At 36.8% G+C, this 22,816-nt stretch overlaps 1 protein-coding gene and 2 pseudogenes across 1 annotated transcript in view; 1 reads left to right on the forward strand and 2 right to left on the reverse strand.

The window, feature by feature from the left end:
* The window catches only part of EFCAB5 (EF-hand calcium binding domain 5), a 168,099-nt gene that overhangs the window by 124,076 nt on the left and 21,207 nt on the right, over positions 1 to 22,816 (reverse strand). Inside the window, exon 5 of the mRNA XM_034640619.1 lies at positions 534 to 1,110. Within this exon, the coding sequence (XP_034496510.1) occupies positions 534 to 1,110 (577 nt within the window). The remainder of the gene's footprint in view (positions 1 to 533; positions 1,111 to 22,816) is intronic.
* Positions 4,673 to 5,037, forward strand: LOC109489585 (annotated as a pseudogene).
* Positions 18,908 to 20,451, reverse strand: LOC100482901 (annotated as a pseudogene).

The following is a 22,816-nucleotide window of genomic DNA, read 5'->3' on the forward strand; positions in this document are numbered from 1 at the left end:
GTCTTATATAAAAGGAAGAAAATTTAGAATCTATATTTGCATTTGCTTCTGTATGTATAAAGAAACTGGAAAAATCTACTGAAAATGAGGAACGGTCATTATTTATGGCAGAGTTGGAGTACTGGGTAGATGGAGGATAAGAATGGGAGAGGAACTTTTCGTTATATAACTCATCATACGTTTTGACTTTTGAACCAAGTGAATGTATTTTTTATCCGAAAAGTTAAATTTTTGAAAAGACCCTACTCTTATATAGCTTACTTTCCAGTGCAGAGAGACAGATGACAAGCAAATAAATATATACTTTGGATCATAGTGAGATAACTAAATCCATGAATTCAAGGAACTTGTGTAATATGCTTCATTAATCTTCATAGTGCCTTGTAAATAGTGAAGCACATACTGGCAGCTCAATAAATACTTTCTGAATAATTACAAAATTATTTAAGTCCTGTTTGTATGATCATGTTATTGTTCTATTTGCTTTCAATGTAAGGATCTAGACCATCAACTGAAAATATAAAAAACTGTACCTGTTGCCAGTAGTGTTGGGAACATGTATCTTCAGGTCTTCTGTGATATCCCTCATCACCCTTTGATAACCAGACATTCCTGAGTCTTTGATATAATAAGGATTGTTTCTCATTAAGTATTCCCCCAAATGATTAATTGGATTAAACTTGGTTGTATTATCAACTTCTGCCCAAAGCTGTTTCTTTTCCACTTGCATTAACATTTTTTCCACTCCAGGAACTAAGGTAGGCAGAAGTTTGTCAAGCAAATATGCACGAGTGTTCAGTGTCATGTCTTCATCATTAAACCAGTCTTTGGCCAAATTATCCCTAGGGAGTGTTTTTTCAGTCTTTTTTTCTAGTTCTTTCTTCAGATTATCCTTATCTATTATTTTCTGCTGCATTGCCTGGGCTCTTGCTTCCAATCTTTCGAAAAAATTTTTCTTCCATGGCTGTTCTAGCTTTGAATTCAGTGCAGTTGGATCTAAATTGAAAATCACTTTTGCAGGTTTTCTCACCACCAAATTCTTTGAGACTCTAGTGTTGGAGTCCTTCATTGAACAAACTGAGGTTTTTATTTGGCCTTCCAGGTGTATTTCTAAGGAGGAAAAAAAGTGAAATATAAGAATATCGGAAGTAGATTTTTAATCTGTGTTACTTTAGAATTATTTTAAAAAAGTTGTTTTTACATCCATTTACATGGTGTATTCAAACATAGCTGAAAGTAAGAGAAAATCAGATAACTGTGACTTTCACCATAAGGACATTAATTGTTGACTTAATCAGAAGTCATTCAGCAGCTCACTGTTTTTCACTAAGTACCTAGCCTGTTTCTATTGTTCTTTACTCGTTTTTTATGCTTGTACCTGAGGATTACAAGGTAGCTATTGCATCTCCCAGCATCACTTCTTTATAGGAAAAGAGAATTGAGAACAAACAGATTTTCTTTTCTTGTGGTTCTACTTTATTATATAAGAAGAGAATATCCCAGACTCCCTGCTCCAAGATTTTCCTTTACATTTCACTGGCCTTATTAAGTTGCATGTCTACCCCTAGACCAATAACTGGTAAAGGAAAAGGGGATTATTATGAATAGTTTTGACTAATCATAATTTATTCCTTCTTGCCAAGGTTTAGAACAAGTTCCTGATATCAAGTGATTTCTATCTGCTACAAAATTGAGGCTCAGTTGGCAGGCAAACAGGTGAAGAAATGTCACACATGTATTTCTTTCCACTCTTACATTTCCAGCCTCTTTCAGGTTTTCATTTTAAAAATGCAGTATTGAGATATTAGCCCAAGATAGTAGAGTGAGAACAGGCACTTTCCCCCCTACCTATCAAAATCTCTAGAAATGACAAAAAAAGGGAGTGTGTGTGTGGGTGGGTGGGTGTGTGTGTGTGGTTTGTGTGTTAATATAAACATAAGAAAACTGGCAGTCATGAAAGGGGTCTTCAGTAGTCAGAAATTTTGAAGGTCTTTGAAAAATGTAAGGAAGGTAGAATTAGATTGAAGAAACTACAGGACTAAAAATAATACAGATCACTGTGAAATTTGAGAATAACTTTGAGACACCCCGAGTTTAAAGGATGTACATGTGAGTAGCAGGGGAATGACTGATCATTTGGGACATTTGAGCTAATCATTAGGCATCAGAGATGCTCACCCCTGCACTGAGACAAGGGGGGTTGTGCTAAAGAGGCAGAATAATGCCGCACACAAAGAGAAAATGAATTGCTGACAGACTTCACTGTCTGTACACCTTATGCCTCCTCCGTAATCACTGGCAGCAATGTACAGAAAATAGAAATTCCATCTACAGAAAAGCAAACAGGGATTCCCAAATACAAATGTAAGTACACATAAAAGAATCACTAAATATTTAAAGAAAATTACCTCCATGACTAAATCCAACAAATACAATAATTAATACTACCCAAGGAAATACCATTAATAAATGCAAGGAGTCTCTAAAAGAATTCTAATTAATATCCTCAGAGCAGAAAAATCAGAAGAAATAAAAAGAATGTTATTTAAAAATATAATTAAGAGAGCATGGGTATCTAGTGCTCAGATCTTGATTTCTAGTATCATTCTCCAATTTTTAAGAATCAGGACTCATTGTTGGAGAAATGACTGATTCTAGGACTGGAGAAGGAAATACTAAAGGAGCCTAGAACATCTTGTAGTGCCACAAAGTAAAGAAGTGCTCAAAAACAAACAGTACAGTGATTGGGGTACAACAAAGACACACAGCAGTTCGCTGAAAGAGCTCTTAACAGCCAAAGGTGGAATTTGAGTGATGTAATAAAATAATATTGAATTTTAAACCAAGTATAAAATAAATATCCATAAGTCTGTACTGATATAAGCAAATAAATGGGGGGGGCAGACAAATACCCTGTGCAGAAATATTCCAAATTATTTAGGTACCTCCAGGAGGTAGAGCATAACTCTTTTTTTTTAAGATTTATTTATTTATTTTAGAGAGAGAGAGAGAGAGAAAGGGGAGGAGGGGTGAGGGAGAGAGAGAATCTGGAGCAGACTCTTGGTTGAGCATGGAGCCCAACATGGGGCTTCATTCCACAACCCTGAGATCATGACTTGAGCCAAAACCAAGAGTCAGGTGCTTAACCAACTGAGCCACCCAGGTGCCCCAACTCTCTTCCTCTTAATTATAGGCTGTGCATAGTAACTTCTTCCAAAAAGTACAACATGAAAAAGGGGGGGAGATAATAACTTTTCAGTGGACAAACCTTACAAAAACTATCTCAGCCAGATGATCAAGATTAATTACCAACAATAATGGAAAGTCATATTGATAGCATATATAATATGCTAGATAGGATATGACAAGAACAGGACTTAATCTCTGTGGTCTTCCTTCCCAAAATCCATAACACCATCTAATCATAATTTAAAAATCAGACAAACCCCAGTTAGGGACATTCTGCAAAAATACCTGATAGCACTCCTTAACATTGTCAAAGTCATCAAAAACAAGGAAATCTTAGAAACTCTCAGAGCAAAGAAAACTCTAAACAGACATGGCAATTAAATATAATATGGTGTTCTGGAACAGTAAGAGTACACTAGATAAAAACTAAAGAAATCTGGGGTGCCTGTGTAGCTCAGCTGATTAAGTGACTGACTCTTGGTTTCGGCTGGGGTCATGAGATGGAGTCTCATGTTGGGCTCCATTCTCAGTGTGGACTCTGCTTGAGATTCTCTCTCCCTCTCCCTATCCCCACCCTCTGCCCCTCCCACCACTCATGAGCTCTCTTGTTCTTTCAAATTAATTAATTAATTAATTAAATAAAAACACACTAAAGAAATCTGGATAAAATATGAACTTTAGCCCATATAGCTCATTAGTTGTGACAAATGTACCACACTGATACAAGGTATTAATAATAGATATTACTGGATGTGGGATAAACAGGAACTCTCTATATTATTTTCATAATGTTTTTGTAAATCTAAAAGTATTCTAAAAATAAAAGTTTATTTTAAAAAAGAAACTCAATAAACAAAAAAAGAGAGAAATCACTTGGAAATGAAAAAGAATTATTGCTGTCAACAAAACCATCAATACATTGACTTGAAGATCAGAAAATACTGAACACTAACCAGCAAGCTGGAAGATTAGGCCAAAGCAGATAAAAAGGGCAAAGGGAATAAGAGAATGGAAGATAGATCCAGAACTTTTAATATTCATCTTATACAAATGGAGTGAACCAAGAGTGTAGAGATAAGGAAATATTCAAAGAGATAATGCAAGAAAATCTCTTAGTATTGAAGAAAGATACAAAGCCTGAGCTTTAAAAGGCTTACCAAATGCAGTTTCTGTTTGGGATGATGAAAAACTTCTGGAACTAGATGGTGATGGTTGCACTAACATTGTGAATTTACTTAATGACACTGAATTGTACACTTCAACATAATTTAAATGGTAAACTGTATATTATGTGCATTTTATCACAATTTTTTAAAAAGCACCAAATAACTAATGCAAGATACATGATTAAAATACAAAAATAGTTCTTTAAGGAAGAAAAGGTCAGACCTATAGCAGAGCTCTGGACACCCAGCCCCGGCTCCTGACTTACTGCTGTTTACTTTCTTGGAGGAACAAGTTCATCAGGAAGCTTGTCTTGGTCATGGCTTTTAAGCACACAGGAAAGACACCAATGGAACCAGAGGTGGTGATTCACCAAATTAGAATTACTCCAACCAACCACAACATAAAATCTTTGGAGAAATTACGTGCTGACTTACTTGATCAGAGGCAACAAAGTAAAGAATCTCAAAGTGAAAAGACCAGTTTGGATGCCTACCAAGACTCTGAGAATCACTATAAGAAAAATTCCTTGTGGTGAAGGTTCTAAGACTTAGGGATCATTTTCAGATAAAGATTCACAAGTGACTCAGTGATTTGCACAGTCCTTCTGAGATTGTTAAGCAGATTACTTTCATCAGTATTGAGCCAAAAGTTGAGGTTGAAGTCACCATTGCAGATGCTTAAATCAACCTTTTAAATAAATTATCAGTTGTTAAAAAAAACTACATATAGAGAGATATCCTAGTTATTAGCAATAACTGATTAAAAATATAATTTTTCAAAGTTTCTTTCTGTAATAGTGACAAAACTGGAAAATATCTAGAGATAAACCAAACAAAAATGTGTTAAGACCAATATGAAAAAAACCCATAAAACTTTTGGTACTGGCATGATGATAGACATATGTAAATGTAATAGAATTGAAAGTCCAGAACTGAACCCATATGTCCATGACCAACTAATTTTTGACATAGGTACCAAGATCATTCAATGGGAAAAAAATTGTCTCTTCAGCAAATGGTGCTATAAAAACTGTATATCCATATGGGAAAAAATGAAGTTGGACCTTTACCTCACATCATATACAAAAATTAACTAACTATCCCTAACAGACATATAAAGAACACTCTACCCAACAATAACAGAATTCAAATTCTTCTCAAATGCACATGGGATATCTTTCAGATAGACCATATGTTAGGCCACAAAATAAATCTCAATAAATTTTAAAACATAGATATCACATAAAGTATCTTTGACCAAAACAGGATGAAGTTAGAAATCAACAACAAAAGAAAAACTGGAAAATTCACAAATCTGTGGTACTTTAAACACACATTCTTAAATACCGATGAATTAAGGAAGAAATCACAAGGGAAAGAGAAAATTCTTAGAGATGAATGAAAATGAAAATACAACATGCCAAAACTTATGCGATACAGTGAAAGCAGTGCTGAGAGGGAAATTTATAGCCATGACTACATTAAAAAAAAGAAGACCTCAAATCAATAACCTAACTTTTTAACATCTTTTTAAAAAGATTTATTTATTTACTTATTTATTTATTTGAGAGAGAGAGTGTGCATGAAGCCACACATGCACCTGCTGGAGTTGGAGGAGGGGCAGAGGAAGAGAATCCCCAAGCAGACTCCCTGCTGAGCTTGGAGCCCAACTCGGGCTCCCATGAGATCATGACCTTAGCCGAACCCAAGAGTCAGACGCTCCACCGACTGAGTCACCCAAGCCCCACAAACCTAACTTTAACCTAACTTTATAAACCTAACTTTATATCTTAATGGACTGAACAAAGAAGAGTAAAATAAACTCAGAACTGAAGCAGAAGGAAGGGAGCAGAAGGAAGGAAATAATAAAGAGTAGAGTGGAAATAAAAAAAATAGAGCTTAGAAAAATAGTAGAGAAAATCAATAAAGTCAAAAGTTAGTTTTTTAAAAAGGTCAACTAATCCACAAACCTTAAGCTAGACTGGCAAAGAAAAAGAAAAGATATGAATAACTAAAATAAGAAATGAAAGTGGGAACATTGCCACCAGTCTCACAGAAATAAAAAGATGGACGGATTCCTTGAAACACAAAAGTTATCTAAACTGACTCATAAAGAAATAGAAAATCTCAACAGACCTATAACAAATAAAGAGATTGAATCAGTAATCAAAATCCTCCCAACAAAGTAAAGTCCTGGACTGGATGGCTTCAACAGTGCAAGCAAACATTTAAATAATTAAAATCAGGGGCCCTTAGCTGGCTCAGTCAGTGGAGTGTGCGATTCTTGGTCTCTGGGTTGTGAGTTTGACCCCCACGTTGGGTGTAGAGATTACTTAAAAAAATAAATAAATAAAATCTTTTTTAAAAATAAAATAAACATAAAATAAAATAAAATCAATCCTTATGAAGCTCTTCCCAAAGAATCGAAGGGGACAGAATGGTTTCTAACTTATTCTATGAGGCAAATATTATTCTGATACCAAGAGCAGGTAAAGACACCACAAGAAATGAAAATTGCAGACCAATATTCCTTTTGAATACAGATGCCAAAATCCTCAACAAGATATTAGCAAATCAAATCCAAGAGTACAGTAAGAGGATTATTCACCATGATCAAGTGAGATTTATCCCAGAAATGCAATTGTGATCCAACATAAGACAATCAATCAGGGTAATTCATCACATTAATCCAATGAAGGAAAAAAAACACATAATCACCTCAATTGATGTAGAAAAGGTATTTGACAGAATCCAACACCATTTCATGATTTAAACAAACAAACAAACAAACAAAAAACCTCCTCAGAAAACTAGAAACAGAGGAGAAATTCCTCAGAATGATAAATAGTATTTATTTAAAAACCCACAGTTAACATTATACTCAGTGGTGAAAGGCTGAAAACTTTCCCCTTAAGATCAGAAAAAAGACAAAGATACACACTTTCACGGCTGCTATTCAATATTGTACTAGAAGTTCTAGCCAGAGATATTAGAAAAGAAAAAGAAATTAAAAGGCATCCAAATCAGAAAAAAACCCTATATTTATAAGTGACATATCCTGTATATAGAATATCTTGAATAATTCACAAGAAAGCTACTAGAGCTAATAAATGAATTCAGCAAGGTTGCAGGATACAACACCAACGCGCAAAGTCAGTTGTGTTTCTGTACAACAGCAATGAACAACCAAAAAAGTAAATTAGGAAAGCAATCCCATTTTCAACAGCACCTAAAAGAATTACTTAGGAATAAATCTAACCAAGGAGATGAAAGACTTAAATGCTGAAAACTATGAACTATGCTGAAAAAAAATTAAAGAAGACATAAATAAATGAAAAGAATCCTATGTCCATGATTAGAAGACTTAACATTATAAAGATGTAGTTACTACTCAAAGGGGTCTGTAGATTCAAAGCAATTTTATCAAAATCCCAACAGTCTCTTTTACAGAAATGGATAAACTGATCCTTGCTTTCATAAGGAATTGCAAAGGACTCTGAATAGCTAAAGCAATCTTGAAAAAGAATAAACTTGGAAGAGTCACATTACCCAATTTTGAAACTTACTACAGAGCTAAAGCTAAAGTAACAAAACAGTACGGTAGAGGCATAAGGACAGGCATAGACCAACTGAATAGAATAGACAGCCCAGAAATAAATCTACATATATATATTTATGTATGTATGTAAGTATATATGTTAATATGTATATGTACATCTTTTTTTCAATAGGGTACCAAATCTATTCAATGGGAAAAGACCATTTTTTAAAAAAAGATTTTATTTATTTAATTGACAGAGAGAGAGACAGCCAGTGAGATAGGAAACAAGCAGGGGGAGTGGGGAAGAAACAGGCTTCCCGCGGAGGAGCCTGATGCGGGGCTTGATCCCAGAACTCCTGGATCACGCCCCGAGCCAAAGGCAGATGCTTAACGACTGAGCCACCAGGTGCCCCAAGAGACCATTTTTTTAACAAATGATGCTAGGACAACAGCATATCCCACGCAAATGAGATGGAAAGCTGGACCTTTACACCATATGCAAAAATAAACAAAAATGTAATGAAAGATTTAAATTAAAGAGCTAAAACTATAAAACTCTCAGGTGAAAATTTGGGGAAAATCCCTATGACACTGAATTTGGCAATGACTTCATGGAGATGACATCAAAAGCACAGGAAACAAAAGAAAAAATAAACTGAACTTCATCAAAATTAGGAACTTTTGCACATCAGGATAGAACAAGAAAGTGAAAAGACAATCTACTGAATGAGAGAAAATATTTGCAAATCATATACCTGATAGGGAATTAGTGTTCCTTATCAGACCATACCGAACTTTTAAAACCCATAATAACAAAAACAAACAACCCAATTCAAAAATAGACAAAGGACTTTAAGAGACATTTCTTCAGAGAAGATATACAAATGGCCAATAAGCATATAAAAAGTGCTCAACATAATTTGTCATTAGGGAAATGCAAATCAAAACCACAATGAGATATCACTTCATTCTTACTAGGATGGTTATAAAAATTAAGATAAAAATAAAATAAGTACCGACGGGAATGTGGAGAAATTGGAACGCTGGTGCATTGCTGGTGAGAATGTAAAATGATGCAGCCACTGTTAAAGAGTTTGGTAGTTTCTCAAAAGGTTTAAACATAGAATTACATATAACTAAACAATTCCACAATTCCACTCTTAAGTATATATCCACAAAAATTAAAAGCAGATGCTTGTACATCAGTGTTCATAGCAGCATTATTCACAATAGGCAAAAAGTGGAAACAACCCAAGCATACATCAAGAGATGCATGGTATATACAAAATATGGTATATACATACAGTGGAATATCATTTAGCCATTAAAAAGGAATAAAATTTGATATATGCTACAACATGGACGGACCTGGAAAATATTTTGTTTGTTGAAATAAGCCAGACATCCAAAGAAAAATATTGTAGCTAGAGTAGGCAAATGCATAGAGATAGAAAGTGAAATAGGGATCACTACAAATTGGGGGAAGTAGAGAATGGGAATTTATTTTTTAATGGGTACCGAGTTTTTGTTGGGGATAGAGGAAATGTCTTGGATATAGATAATGGTAATGATTATTACAACATTGTGAATATATTTAATGTCACTGAATTGCACACTCACAAATAGTTAAAATGAAAAATATATATATTTTATCACATTAAAAAAAAGCATCACCACGATTCCAGAATCCCCCTCATGCTACTTCTCCAGTCATAACCTCCCTCCAATGTTAACACTAACATTCCTTCCTTCTTCCCTTCCTTCCCTCCTCTCTCTCTCTCCCTCTCTCCACCTCTTCCTTTCTCCCTTCTTTCCTTCCATTCTTTCTTTCTCTGGTAACACTTCCTCAGTTTCCAACACTACAGATTAATTTTGCCAGTTTTTGAACTTCATATTAATGGAATCATACAGCACATGCTCTGTTGTATCTGGTATTGCCCAATAATTTAACTACTTTTATCCACATTGCATGGCAGTAGTTGTTATTCATTGCTGCACAGTATTCTCTTGTATGAATATACTATAATTTTTAAATTCATTCTACAGATGAAAGACATTTGAATAGTTTCCAAATTTGGCTAGAACAAAAAGAAGCTGCCATAATCATTCTCCACATGTCTTTTGGTAGACATATAGATTCATTTCTCTAGGAGCATAAATTCTGATAATGGGGTACATTCAGCTTTATAAATAGTGCCAAACAGTTTTCTGAAGTTCTACCAATTTAGATTCCCACAAGGACTGTATGAAAATTTCTGTATTCCCTCTTTGCCAACATTTGGCACTGTCTGTTTTTTTGTTATTTTGCTGAACACATAATTTTATCTTGTGATTTTAATTTGCATTTCTCTGGCGACTCATGAACTGGAACCCGTTTTCCTCTATTTATAGTCAATTTAATGTTCTCTTTGACGAAGTTTCTGTTCAAATCTATTGTCCATTTTTCTGTTGAGTTGTCTTATTGATTCGTAGGAATTTTATACATAGTCAGATAAAAACCTTTGATGAACAAATGTATTGGAAATACTTTTTCTCATACCTTGCTTGCCTTTTCACTGTCTTAATGGTGTTTTCTGATGAACAGAAGTTTTTTTTAAGATTTATTTATTTTGAGAGAGAGAGAGTGAGCAAGTGGGGGGAGGGGTTGAGGGAGAGAATCCTTCAAGCAGACTCCCCAGTGAGCACTGACCAGATGTGGGCTTGATCCCACAACCCATGAGATCATGACTTAAACTGAAAACAAGAGTCGGAGGCTTAGCTGACTGAGCCACCCAAGCACCCATGAACAAAAGTTCTTAATTTTAATGTCTGTTTCCCAAATTTTTCTTTTATGTACAGCATTCTTTGTGTTTTGCTTAAGAAATATTTGCCTACTCCCAAATCATGAGAATATTCTCCAATGCATTTTTCTAAAATGACTTATTGTATTATCATTCACATTTAGACCTAAAATACATGTAGAATTTATTTTTGTGTGTCAGGTAAGGTAGGACCCAAAATACATTTTTTTCCATGTGGCATCATTATTGAAAACACCTCCCGTTTTAAATATAGAACTTTCTGGGGCACCTAGGTGGCTCAGTCAGTTAAGCACCTGCCTTTGGCTCAGGTCTCGATCCTGGGGTCCTGGGATGGAGCCCCGTGTTGGGCTCCCAGCTCAGCGGGGAGTCTGCTTCTCTCTCTCCTTCTGCCCCTCCCTCTGCTTCTCTCTCTCTCTCTCTCTCACTCTTTCCTTCTCAAATAAATAAAATCTTATAAATGGATGAATGAATGAATGAATGAATGAATGACTTTCAACTGGACTATTCTATTCCATTGCCTTGTCTATCTTTACACTATTATCATGCCACCCTAATTTCTGTAACTCTGTTACAAATTTTGATATTTGATGGTATAAATCCTTCCACTTTGTTGTTCTTCAAGATTTCCTTGGCTTTTCTGGGTCCTCTGCATTTCCACATACATTTTAGGATCAACTTGTCAATTTTTTAATTATATTATGTTAGTCACCATACAGTACATACACACACAGAAACATATATAGAGAGCCCTGCAGAAATTTTGATTAGAATTACATTGAATCTAGAGGTCAATTGAGGGAGAACTACTGTCTTAACAGTATGTATTAAGTCTTGTAATTAATGAGTAAGTATTCTTTTTTTTCTTAAATTTTTAAATTTAAATTCAATTAATTAACATGTAATGTATTATTAGTTTCAGAGGTAGAGGTCAGTGATTCATCAGTCCTGTATAATACTCAGTGCTCCTTACATCACATGCCCTCCATAATGCCTATCACCCAGTTACCTATTCCCTCCATCCCCCTTCCCTCCAGCAACTCTGTTTGTTTCCTATGATTAAGAGTCTTTTATGGTTTGTCTCCCTCTCTGGTTTCATCTTGCTTTATTTTTTCCTCTCTTCCCCTGTGATCCTCTGTTTTGTTTCTTAAATTCCATGAACCGGTGAGATCATATAATTGTCTTTCTCTGAATGACTTATCTTGCTTAGCATAATACCCTCTAGTTCCATCCATGCTGTTGTAAATGTCAAGATTTCATTTTTTTGAGGGCTGAGTAGTAGTCCATTGTATATGTGTATATATATATATATATATATATATATATATATATACTTCTTTATCCATTCATTTGCCGATAGACGTCTGGGCTCTTTCCATAGTTTGGCTATTGTGGACAATGCTGCTATAAACATTGCGGTGTAGGTGCCCTTTCAGATCACTACATTTGTATATTTGTGGTAAATACCCTGTAGTACAATTGCTGGGTCATAGGGTGTCTCTATTTTCTACTTTTTGAGGAACCTCCATACTGTTTTCCAGAAAGGCTACACCAGCTTGCATTCCCACCAACAGCGTAAGAGTGTTCCACTTTCTCTGTATCCTCACCAACATCTGTTGTTTCTCGTATTGTTAAATTTAGCCATTCTGACTGGTGTGAGATGATATCTCATTGTGATTTTGATTTGTATTTCCCTGATGCCAAGTGATAATTGAGCACTTTTTTCATGTCTGTTGGCCATTTGTATGTCTTCTTTGGAGAAATGTCTGTTCATGTCTTATGCCCATTTCTTAATTCGATTATTTGTTGGGTGTTGAGTTTGATAAGTTCTTTACAGATTTTGGATACAAACCCTTTATCTGATAAGGCATTTGCAAATATCTTCTCCCAATATAAAGGTTGCCTTTTAGTTTTGTTGATTGTTCCCTTTGCTGTGCAGAAGCTTTTTGTACTGATGAAGTCCCAATAGTTCATTTTTGCTTTTGTTTCTCTTGCCCCTGGAGATATGTCTAGTAAGAAGTTGCCACGACCGAGGTCACAGAGGTTGCTGCCTGTGTTCTCCCACAGGATTTTGATGGGTTCCTGTCTCATGTTTAGGCCTTTCATCCATTTTGAATTTATTTTTGTGTATGGTGTAAGGAAGTGGTCCAGTTTCATTCTTCTGCATGTGGGTGTCGAATTTTCCCAACACCATTTGTTGAAGAGACTGCCTTTTTTTCCATTGGATATTCTTTCCTGCTTTGTCAGAGATGAGTTGACCATTGGAGTTGAGGGTCCATTTCTGGGTTCTCTATTCTGTTCCATTGATCTATGTGTCTGTTTTTGTGCCAGTACCATACTGTCTTGATTACAGATTTGTAACAGAACTTGAAGTCCAGAATTGTGATGCCTCCAGCTTTGGTTTTCCTTTTCCAACATTCCTTTGGCTATTCAGGGTCTTTTCTGGTTCCATACAAATTTTAGGATTGTGTGTTCCAGCTCTGTGAAAAATACTGGTATTATCTTGATAGGGATTGCATTGAATGTGTAAATTGCTTTGGGTAGTGTAGACATTTTAACAATATTTGTTCTTCCAATCCATGAGCATGGAATGTTTTTCCATTTCTTTGTATCTTTCTCAATTTCTTTCATGAGTTTTCTATAGTTTTTAGAGTACAGAGCCTTCACCTCTTTGGTTAGGTTTATTTCTAAGTATCTTATGGTTTTTGTTGCAATTGCAAATGGGATCGACTACTTAATTTTTCTCTCTTCTGTTGCATTGTTAGCTTATAAAAATGCAACTGATTTCTGTGCATTGATTTTATATCCTGCCACTTTGCTGAATTCCTGTGTGAGTCTAGCCATTTTGGGGTGGAGTCTTTTGGGTTTTCCACATAGAGTATCATGTCATCTGCAAAGAGTGAGAGTTTGACTTCTTCTTTACTGATTCGGTTGCCTTTTATTTCTTTTTGTTTTTTGACTGCTGAAGCTAGGACTTCTAGTACTATGTTGAACAACAGTGGCGATAGTGAACATTCCTGCCATGTTCCTGACCTTAGGGGAAAAGCTCTCAGTTTTTCCCCATTGAGAATAATATTTGCTGTGGGCTTTTTATATATGGTTTTAATGATATTGAGGTACGTTCCCTCTATTCCTACACTGTGAAGAGTTTTAATCAAGAAAGGATGTTGTACTTTGTCAAATGCTTTTTCTGCATCTATTTAGAGGATCATATGGTTCCTGTCCTTTCTTTTATGTATGTAGTGTATCACATTGATTGATTTGCGGGTGATGAACCACGCTTGCAGCCCAGGAATAAATCCCACTTGGTCGTGGTGAATAATTCTTTTAAAGTACTGGTGGATCCTATTGGCTAGTATTTCAGTGAGAATTTTTGCATCCATGTTCATCAGGGATGTTCATCATTCTCCTTTTTGGTGGGGTTTTGTCTGGTTTTGGGATCAAGGTAATGCTGGTCTCATAGAAAGAGTTTGGAAGTTTTCCTTCCATTTCTATTTTTTTGAAACAGCTTCAGAAAAATAGGTATTAATTCTTCTTTAAATGTTTGGTAGAATTCCCCTGGGAAGCCAACCGGCCCTGGACTCTTGTTTGTTGGGAGATTTTTGATTACTGCTTCAATTTCCTTGCTGGTTATGGGTCTGTTCAGGTTATCTATTTCTTCCTGGTTCAGTTTTGATAGTTTATACGTCTCTAGGAATGCATCCATTTCTTCCAGATTGACTAATTTGTTGGTATATATTTGCTCATAACATGCTCTTATAATTGTTTGTATTTCTTCAGTGTTGGTTGTGATCACTCCTCTTTCATTCATGATTTTATTTTTTTGGGTCCATTCTCTTTTCTTTTTGATAAGTCCAGCCAGGGGCTTATCAATCTTATTATTTCTTTCGAAGAACCAGCTCCTAGTTTTGTTGATCTGTTCTACTATTCTTTTGGTTTCTATTTCATTGATTTCTGCTCTAATCTTTATTATTTCTCTTCTCCTGCTGGGTTTAGGCTTTATTTGCTGTTCTTCCTCCAGCTTCTGTAAGTGTAAGGTTAGGTTGTGTATTTGAGACCTTTCTTGTTTCTTGAGAAAGGCTTGTATTGCTATATACTTCACTCTTAGGGCCGCTTTTCCTGCATCCCAAAGGTTTTGAACAGTTGTCTTTTCATTTTCATTTGTTTCCATGAATTTTTAAAACTCTTCTTTAATTTCCTGGTTGACCCATTCATTCTCTAGTAGGATGTTCTTTAGTCCATGTATTTTTGTTCTTCCCAAATTTACATCTGTGATTGAGTTGAATTTTCAAAGCATTGTGGTCTGAAAGTATGCAGGGAATGATCTCAGTCTTTTGGTTCTGATTGAGACCTGATTTGTGACCAGTATGTGATCTATTCTGGGGAATGTTCCATGTGCATTTGAGAAGAATGTGTATTCTGTTGCTTTGGGATGGAATGCTCTGAATATATCTGTGAAGTCCATCTGGTCCAGTGTGTCATTCAAAGCCCTTGTTTCCTTGTTGATCTTTGGCTTAGATGATCTGTCCATTGCAGTAAGTTAGAGTCCCCTACTATTATTGTATTATTATTGATATGTTTCTTTAGTTTTGTTATTAATTGGTTTACATAATTGGCTGCTCCCATGTAGGGGCATAAATATTTACAATTGTTAAGTTTTTCTTGTAGGATAGACCTTTAATTATGATACAGTGTCCTTCCTCATCTCTTATTACAGTCTTTGGTTTAAAATCTAATTTGTCTGATATAAAGAGTGCCACCCCAGCTTTCTTTTGATGTCCATTAGCATGATAAATTGTTTTCCACCCCCTCACTTTCAATCTGGAGGTGTCTTTGGGTCTAAAACGAGTCTCTTGCAGACAGCATATCATTGGGTCTTGCATTTTTATCCAATCTGATACCTTGTGTCTTTTGATTGGGGCATTTAGCCTATTACATTCAGAGTAACTATTGAAAGATATGAATTTAGTGCCATTGTAGTACCTGTAAAGTGACTGTTACTGTATATTGTCTCTGTTCCTTGCTTTGCTTAGAGGATTCCTTTTAATATTTCTTGTAGGGCTGGTTTGGTGATCGTGAATTCTTTTAGTTTCTGTTTGTCCTGGAAGTTTCTATGGCTCTTTCTATTTTGAATGACAGCTAGCTAGCTAAAGTATTGGCTGCATATTTCTCTCTTGTAGCACCCTGAATGCATCATGCCAGTCCTTTCTGGCCTGCCAGGTCTCTGTGGATAGGTCTGCTGCCAGTCTAATGTTTCTACACATGTAGGTTACAGACCTCTCGTCCTGAGCTGCTTTTAGGATTTTCTCTTTGTCTCTGAGATCCATAAGTTTCACTATTATATGTTGGGGTATTGAGCTATTTTTATTGATTTTGAGTGGGTTCTCTGTGCCTCCTGGATTTTGATGCCTGTTTCCTTCCCCAGATTATGGAAGTGCTCCACTATAACTTGCTCCAATATACCTTCTGCCCCCCTCTCTCTTTCTACTTCTCTGAGAATCCACTTTTTCTAATATTGTTTCACTTTATGGTATCACTTATCTCTAGAATTCTCCCCTCATGATCCAGTAGTTGTTTATCTCTCTTTTTCTCAGCTTCTTTATTCTCCATTATTGACCTTCTATAACACTAATTCTCTCTTCTACCTCATTTATCCTAGCAGTTACAGCCTCCATTTTTTATTGCATCTCATTAATAGCCTTTTTTTATTTCAACTTGGTTAGATTTTAGTTCTTTTATTTCTCCAGAAAGGGATTCTCTAGTGTCTTCTCTGTTTTTTTCAAGCACAGCTGGTATCTTTATAATCATTATTCTGAACCCTAGTTTCAACATCTTACTTATGTCCATACTGATTAGGTCCCTGGCAGTCATACTGCATCTTGTTCTCTTGTTTGAGGTGAGTTTTCCCATCTTGTCATTCTGTCCAGAGAAGAATAGATGAACAAGAGAACGAAATACTAAAATGGCAACAATGACCCCAGAGAAATATACACTAAAAAAATCAGAAGAGATCCAAAACTGAAAAAAAAATTAAAAAGAAAAAAAGAGAATACAATCAGAATATGAGAAGAATAGAGCAATACACTGGATTCTGTGTGTATTTTGGGGTTTTTTGTTTTCGTTTTTGTTTTTTTGTTTTTTGTTTATTGTTTTTTTAGAAAACTAGATCCCAAATTGTAAAGAAAGCAAAAGTTATATATGTACAAAAATAAAATTAAATACAATGAAAGGATAGATTATAACTGTAAAAATTAAAATTAAAAGACAAAAAAAAAGGAAAGAATATAAACAGGTGAACAGAACAGAGCAATACACTATATCCTGAGTGTATTTTGGTCTGTTTGTTGGAAGAAAATACTTTCCAAAATTGTAAAGAAAGAAGAAAAAAAATATATATATACACATAAAATTAAATACAATGAAAGGATAGAATGTAACTGTAAAGATGAAAATTAAAAAAGACTTTAACACTGGGTGTTATATATAACTAATGAATCATTGAACACTGCATCAAAAACTAATGATGTACTATACGGTGGCTAACTGAACATAATAATAAAAAAAGACTTTAACAAAAGAAGAAGAAGAAGAAGAGAGGGAAAAAAAGAGAATATGATCACACAGGTGAAGAGAAGAGAGTCATGCACTAGATTCCGGATGTATTTTGGTCTGTTTGTTAGAGAAACTGCATCGCAAATTGTAAAGAAAGAAAAACTTACATATGTACAAAAATAAAATTAAATACAAGGAAAGGATGGAATATAACTGTAAAAATGAAAACTAAAGATTTTTTAAAAAGAGTTGGTAAAATAAGAAGTGGGTTGAAAGAGGAAAGAGAAAAAAATTAAATTTGAAAGACTTAGCGCTGGAGTTTGGCAGTTCTCTACGACTGGTAAACTTGACTTGGTCTTAGTTGGATGTTCTTGCTGATCTGAGGTGGGGCCTGTTGTGTTGATTCTTAGGTATCTTTGCCCTGGGTGGAATTGCACCCCTCTTGCCAGAGGGCCAGACTAAGACATCTGTTCTGGTTTGCTCTACGTGGGTTTTGTTCCCTGAAGGGTTTCTGCACCACTTTAGAAGATGAGAATGAAAATGGTGGTCTCCCAATCTCCAGCCCTGGAGCCAAAAGCTCAGGGCCTCACTCCTCAGTGTGCCCTCAGGGAAAAGCAGTCAGTCACTCTTGTCTCCCTGGTGTCTGTCTGCACTCCGTGCTCACCCAGCCTGGGACAGAGAGCTTCTATCTCAGGCATGTAACCCCGTTTTGAGTCTCCAAACCCAGCCAACTCCTAAGGTGTGCACCGGCGCCACTCCTCCCAGGGGAGGAAGGGGGGGTCTTCCTGCAGTTCTGCCACTTGTTGGGCCCCTGCTGTCAGTGCGGTCACCTGATCATGTCGGGGTTCATGGCTTATGGCAACACCAAGGTGAAAGCCCACTCCTGGGTTTACTGATTGCAGCGCAGCTTCCCCTCTCCAATGCCTGGGAACTCTGCCACACACAGGCACCTCCACTCTTCCTGTGACCCCGGGGATCCTGACATCACACTGTCCCACCTAGGATTCTGCCCCACTTCACCACCTGAATGTCTTTCAGTCAGGAATGTCCCTCATAGAAGCAGACTTCTCAAAGTTCCAATTTTGCGCTCTGCTGCTGTATCACTCCGTTGCTGGCTTACAGAGGCTCCCTCCCCCTGCAGTTTATCTTTCCATATATCACCTTGAATTCACATCTCCACACCTTATACCTTGCAGAGAGTGGTCGTTTTTCTATTCGTAGAGTTGGCAGAGACAAAACTAAGATCTCCTACTCCTCCGCCATTTTGTTGGTTCTAAGATATATCTTTTCATTTATTTGGGACATCTTTAATTTCTTTTGGCAAAGCTTTATAATTTCAGTATAGAGGTTTTGCTCATTTTTGGTTAGATTTATTTCTAGATATTTAATGGTTTTGATGCTATTAAAATGGTATTTAATTTTTTATTTTCTAATTATTTGTTGCTAATATGTATAAATATAATAGTTTTTTTGTGGATTTTTTTTCTTTCTTAAAGCCTTTACTTTGAGACATGATGGGAAAATCTTACAGATATGCATAGAGAAGTAAGACATGATCACAGCTAAAAAGTGAAGACAATATAACCAGAAAGCTTTAATGCCTTTCAGCAAATGTTTAAAGTTCTAGGTGTGACAAGCCACAGGGCTGAAAGGAATGGTAATTAGTATTCCTCTTCTTTTTCTTCACCCTCTCCTTCTACAGAATCCACACCAACTTCCTCATAAATCTTCTCAAGGGCAGCTATGTCCTCATGGGCCTTAGAAAACTCTCTTTCCTCCATGCCTTCACCCACATACCAGTGAACAAAGACACACTTGGCATACATTAGGTCAAACTTATGGTCCAGGGGAGCCCAGACCTCAGCAATGGCTGTGGTGTTGCTCAGCATACACACAGCTCACTGTACTTTGGCCAGGTCTCCACCAGGTACCACAGTAGAAGGCTGGTAATTAATGCCAACTTTGAAGTCAGTGAGGCACCAGTCCACAAACTGGATGCTGCACTTGGTCTTGATGGTGGCAATGGCAGCATGGACATCTTGGGGAATCACAGGCAGCAAGCCACACATTTATCATGCCAAGGGTCATATTTCACCATCTGGTTGCCTGACTCAAAGCATGCAGTGGTGATCTCTGCTACAGAAAGCTGTTCATGGTAGGTTTTCTCAGCAGAGATGACAGGAGCATATGTAGCCAGAGGAAAGTGGATGCAGGGATAGGAAACCAGGTTGGTCTGGAATTCTGTCAGATCAACATTCAGGACTCCATCAAATCTGAGGGAAGCAGCAATGGAAGACACAATCTGGCTAATAAGGCAGTTAAGTTTAGTGTAGTTTGAGCATTTAATATTGAGGCTTCTACTTTTTTTCTCTTTTTTAGTAGAGAGAGAGCACGTGCATGCACCTGCGAGGGGGGGTGCAGAGGGAGAGAATCTTTCAAGCAGACTCCCTGGTGAGTGTGAATCCAGGTGTGGGGCTTGATCCCACAACCCATGAGAGCATGACCTGAGCCAAAATCAAGAGTTGGACACTTAACCGACTGAGCCACCCAGGTGCTCCAATATTGAGGTTTCTGCAACAGTGTCATAGATGGCCTTTTTGTCTAACATGAAGGTACAGTCAGAGTGCTCTAGGGTGGAGTCAGTAGTGAGGATAGCTGTAGGGCTCAACTACAGCTGTGGAAACCTGGGGGGCTGGGTAAATGGAGAACTCCAGCTTGGAATTCTTGCCATAATTGACAGAGGGATGAGATGTTCCATCAGTATGGAGGTGAACCCAGAGCCAGTTCCCCCTCCAAAGCTGTGGAAAACCAAGAAGTGTTGAAGACCTGTGTGCTGGTCACCTAGTTTCCAAATTCAGTCCAAGACAAGACCAATAATCTCCTTGCCAATGATGTAGTGTCCTCAGGCAGCAACTTCCTTGCCTGGGATGAGGTGCTCAGGGTGGAAGAGCTGATGGTAGGTGCCAGTGTGAACTTCATCAATGACTGTGGGTTCCAGGTCTACAAACACTACCCTAGGCACATGCTGGCCAGCACCCATCTCATTGAAGAAGGTGTTGAAAGAGTCATCTCCTCCCTCAGTGGTCTTATCACTTGGCATCTGGCCATCAGGCTGGATACCGTGTTCCAGGCAACAGAGCCACCAGTATTCATTGTCAATCTGGACACCAGCCTGGCCAGCGTGGATGAACATGAACTCATGCATGGTGGCTACAGGTTAGCAGGCTCAGGTGACAGAAGACACAGGGTCCCAATTACCGTCCCTCACAAGCTGAGTCAAGGTAAGTAATGCACTTATCATTGTTTTTTGTATGTTGACTTTGTGTGAAGAAACCTTGTTAAATTTATATCGATTGCTTTATTCAATTGTCATCTGCAAAAAAAGACATTTCTACTTTATTCTTTGTAATTTTTATAACTTTGATTTCCTTTATTTGCATTATTGCACTGGCTAAAACCAAGGATTTTGGGGGGAGGAACAGTCTGTTTCTAACACACCTTTAGGAATTAAGACATGTTAATGCAGGGACTCTGTCTCCCAGTGGTTAGAACAGTGTCAGAAACATAGTAAGAACTCAATTACTTGATAAATGAATAAATGTTGTGTTAAAAAATATTATGGGCATTGGAATCACAGATACCAGGGTTCAAATACCAGCTCTCGCCTTTCCTAGCCCCATGATTTAGAACAAGTTACTCAGTTTAGACTCAGTTTCTATTCCTGTAAAATGGAAACAAAATTATACTTTGCAGGATAGTCATGAGAAAATTATGCAGATATATGAAATTATATATCCTAAAACATCTATAGTTATTATTATTATTGAATGAGCTCACACAGAGAGAATGTCTAGAGTGAGAAGAGGACCAAGAAAGGAAACTTATGCAACATTTTTAAAATAACAGACATGTTTATTAAAATTAGTTTTTTGTTGTTTAGGTCAGGATGTTGCTACTGCTCAAAGGTCATTGTAAGACTTACAAGTTTTATGCAACATTTTTAAAGAACAGGCAAAAAAAGAACACAGGAGTGGGAGAGTTGGGAGGAAAATAGGAGAGGTTAGAATCACAGAAACCACAAGAAGAGTTTCAAGAATGCTGTATTAATAAAGATCCTTTCAATTTCAAGCAATAGGAATCCATCTCACATAGCTTAAATTAAAAATGAAAAGTATTAATTCATATAGCTGGAAAGTCCATAACTGTTTTCAGGCATCACTGAAATGCACCTCTAGTTTCTAATTTGCTCTGTTGAATTAATATTTAGGCAGGCTGTCCTCATATGTTGATTAAAATGGTCACCAGCAGCTTTAGATTTGCAAAATCTTTATAATCATTGATTTTTTAAAGGTTTTATTTATTTATTTGACAGAGATAGAGACAGCCAGCGAGAGAGGGAACACAAGCAGGGGGAGTGGGAGAGGAAGAAGCAGGCTCATAGTGGAGGAGCCTGATATGGGGCTCGATCCCATAACGCCGGGATCACATCCTGAGCCGAAAGCTTAACCACTGTGCCACCCAGGCGCCCCTATAATCATTGATTTTTTAAAAATCTGCCATTAAAATTCCAGTTTAAAAAATCTGGGAAAAAAATCTGGGAAAGGTTTTAATTCACTTGGCATACATTATATGCCTATTTCTGAACCATCCACAGCATTGAAGGGGGTAGTGAATCTGATCGATCAGGTTTGGATCACCACCTATCTCTGGAAATAAAGGGATGGAGTCAGCCACATCTAAACCAAATGGATTAAGGACAGAAGGGTGGTTTCCCAAGAGATGTTGGACAGACAAAAAAAATTATCACTACAGAGGAAGTGGTCAATAGTGTCAAATGCTGCAGAGAAATCAAATGATTTAAGAAGTAGAAAGTATATATTGGATCTAGCATCCAGTTATTCTTCACTGACCTTAGGGTGATTTCTTTGATAAGAATGGAAGGAACCAAGACTTCAGTGGGCTGGGGAGGGGCTTGGAGGTGAAATGGAGACTGGACAAATGGACAATTATTTCAAGGAATGTGATTCTGAAGGCAAGGATTTTTCTTTGAAGGTGGGATAGTCTTGACTATATTTAGAGAACAGAAGGAAGGAGCCAATGTAGAGAGGAAAACAGAAGCTACAGGAGAGAGATTTGGTGATGGTCCTCAGGGTCTGAGGAGATAAGAGAGATTGAGATCAAGAATATATAATAAGCATGAGAGACTATGCACTCTGAGAAACAAACTGAGGGCTTCAGAGGGGAGGGGGATGAGGGAATGGGATAGACTGGTGATGGGTAGTAAGGAGGGCACGTATTGCATGGTGCACTGGGTGTTATATGCAACTAATGAATCATCGAACTTTACATCAGAAACCAGGGATGTGCTGTATGGTGACTAACATAATATAATAAAAAAAACATTAAAAAAAAGAATATATAATAAACTTGGATGAGGTGTTTCCTACACTTTACTGAGGGCATTCCCTCTAATAGCCTCTATTTTTTATGGAATAAAATAAATATTGCTAAAACCAATGAATGGTGGGATCATAGACTTGACTGTGCATAATAAAAGTTTGAAATAATTG

Source organism: Ailuropoda melanoleuca, chromosome 13, assembly GCF_002007445.2.
Source record: "Ailuropoda melanoleuca isolate Jingjing chromosome 13, ASM200744v2, whole genome shotgun sequence".
Classification (NCBI taxonomy): Eukaryota; Metazoa; Chordata; class Mammalia; order Carnivora; family Ursidae; genus Ailuropoda; species Ailuropoda melanoleuca.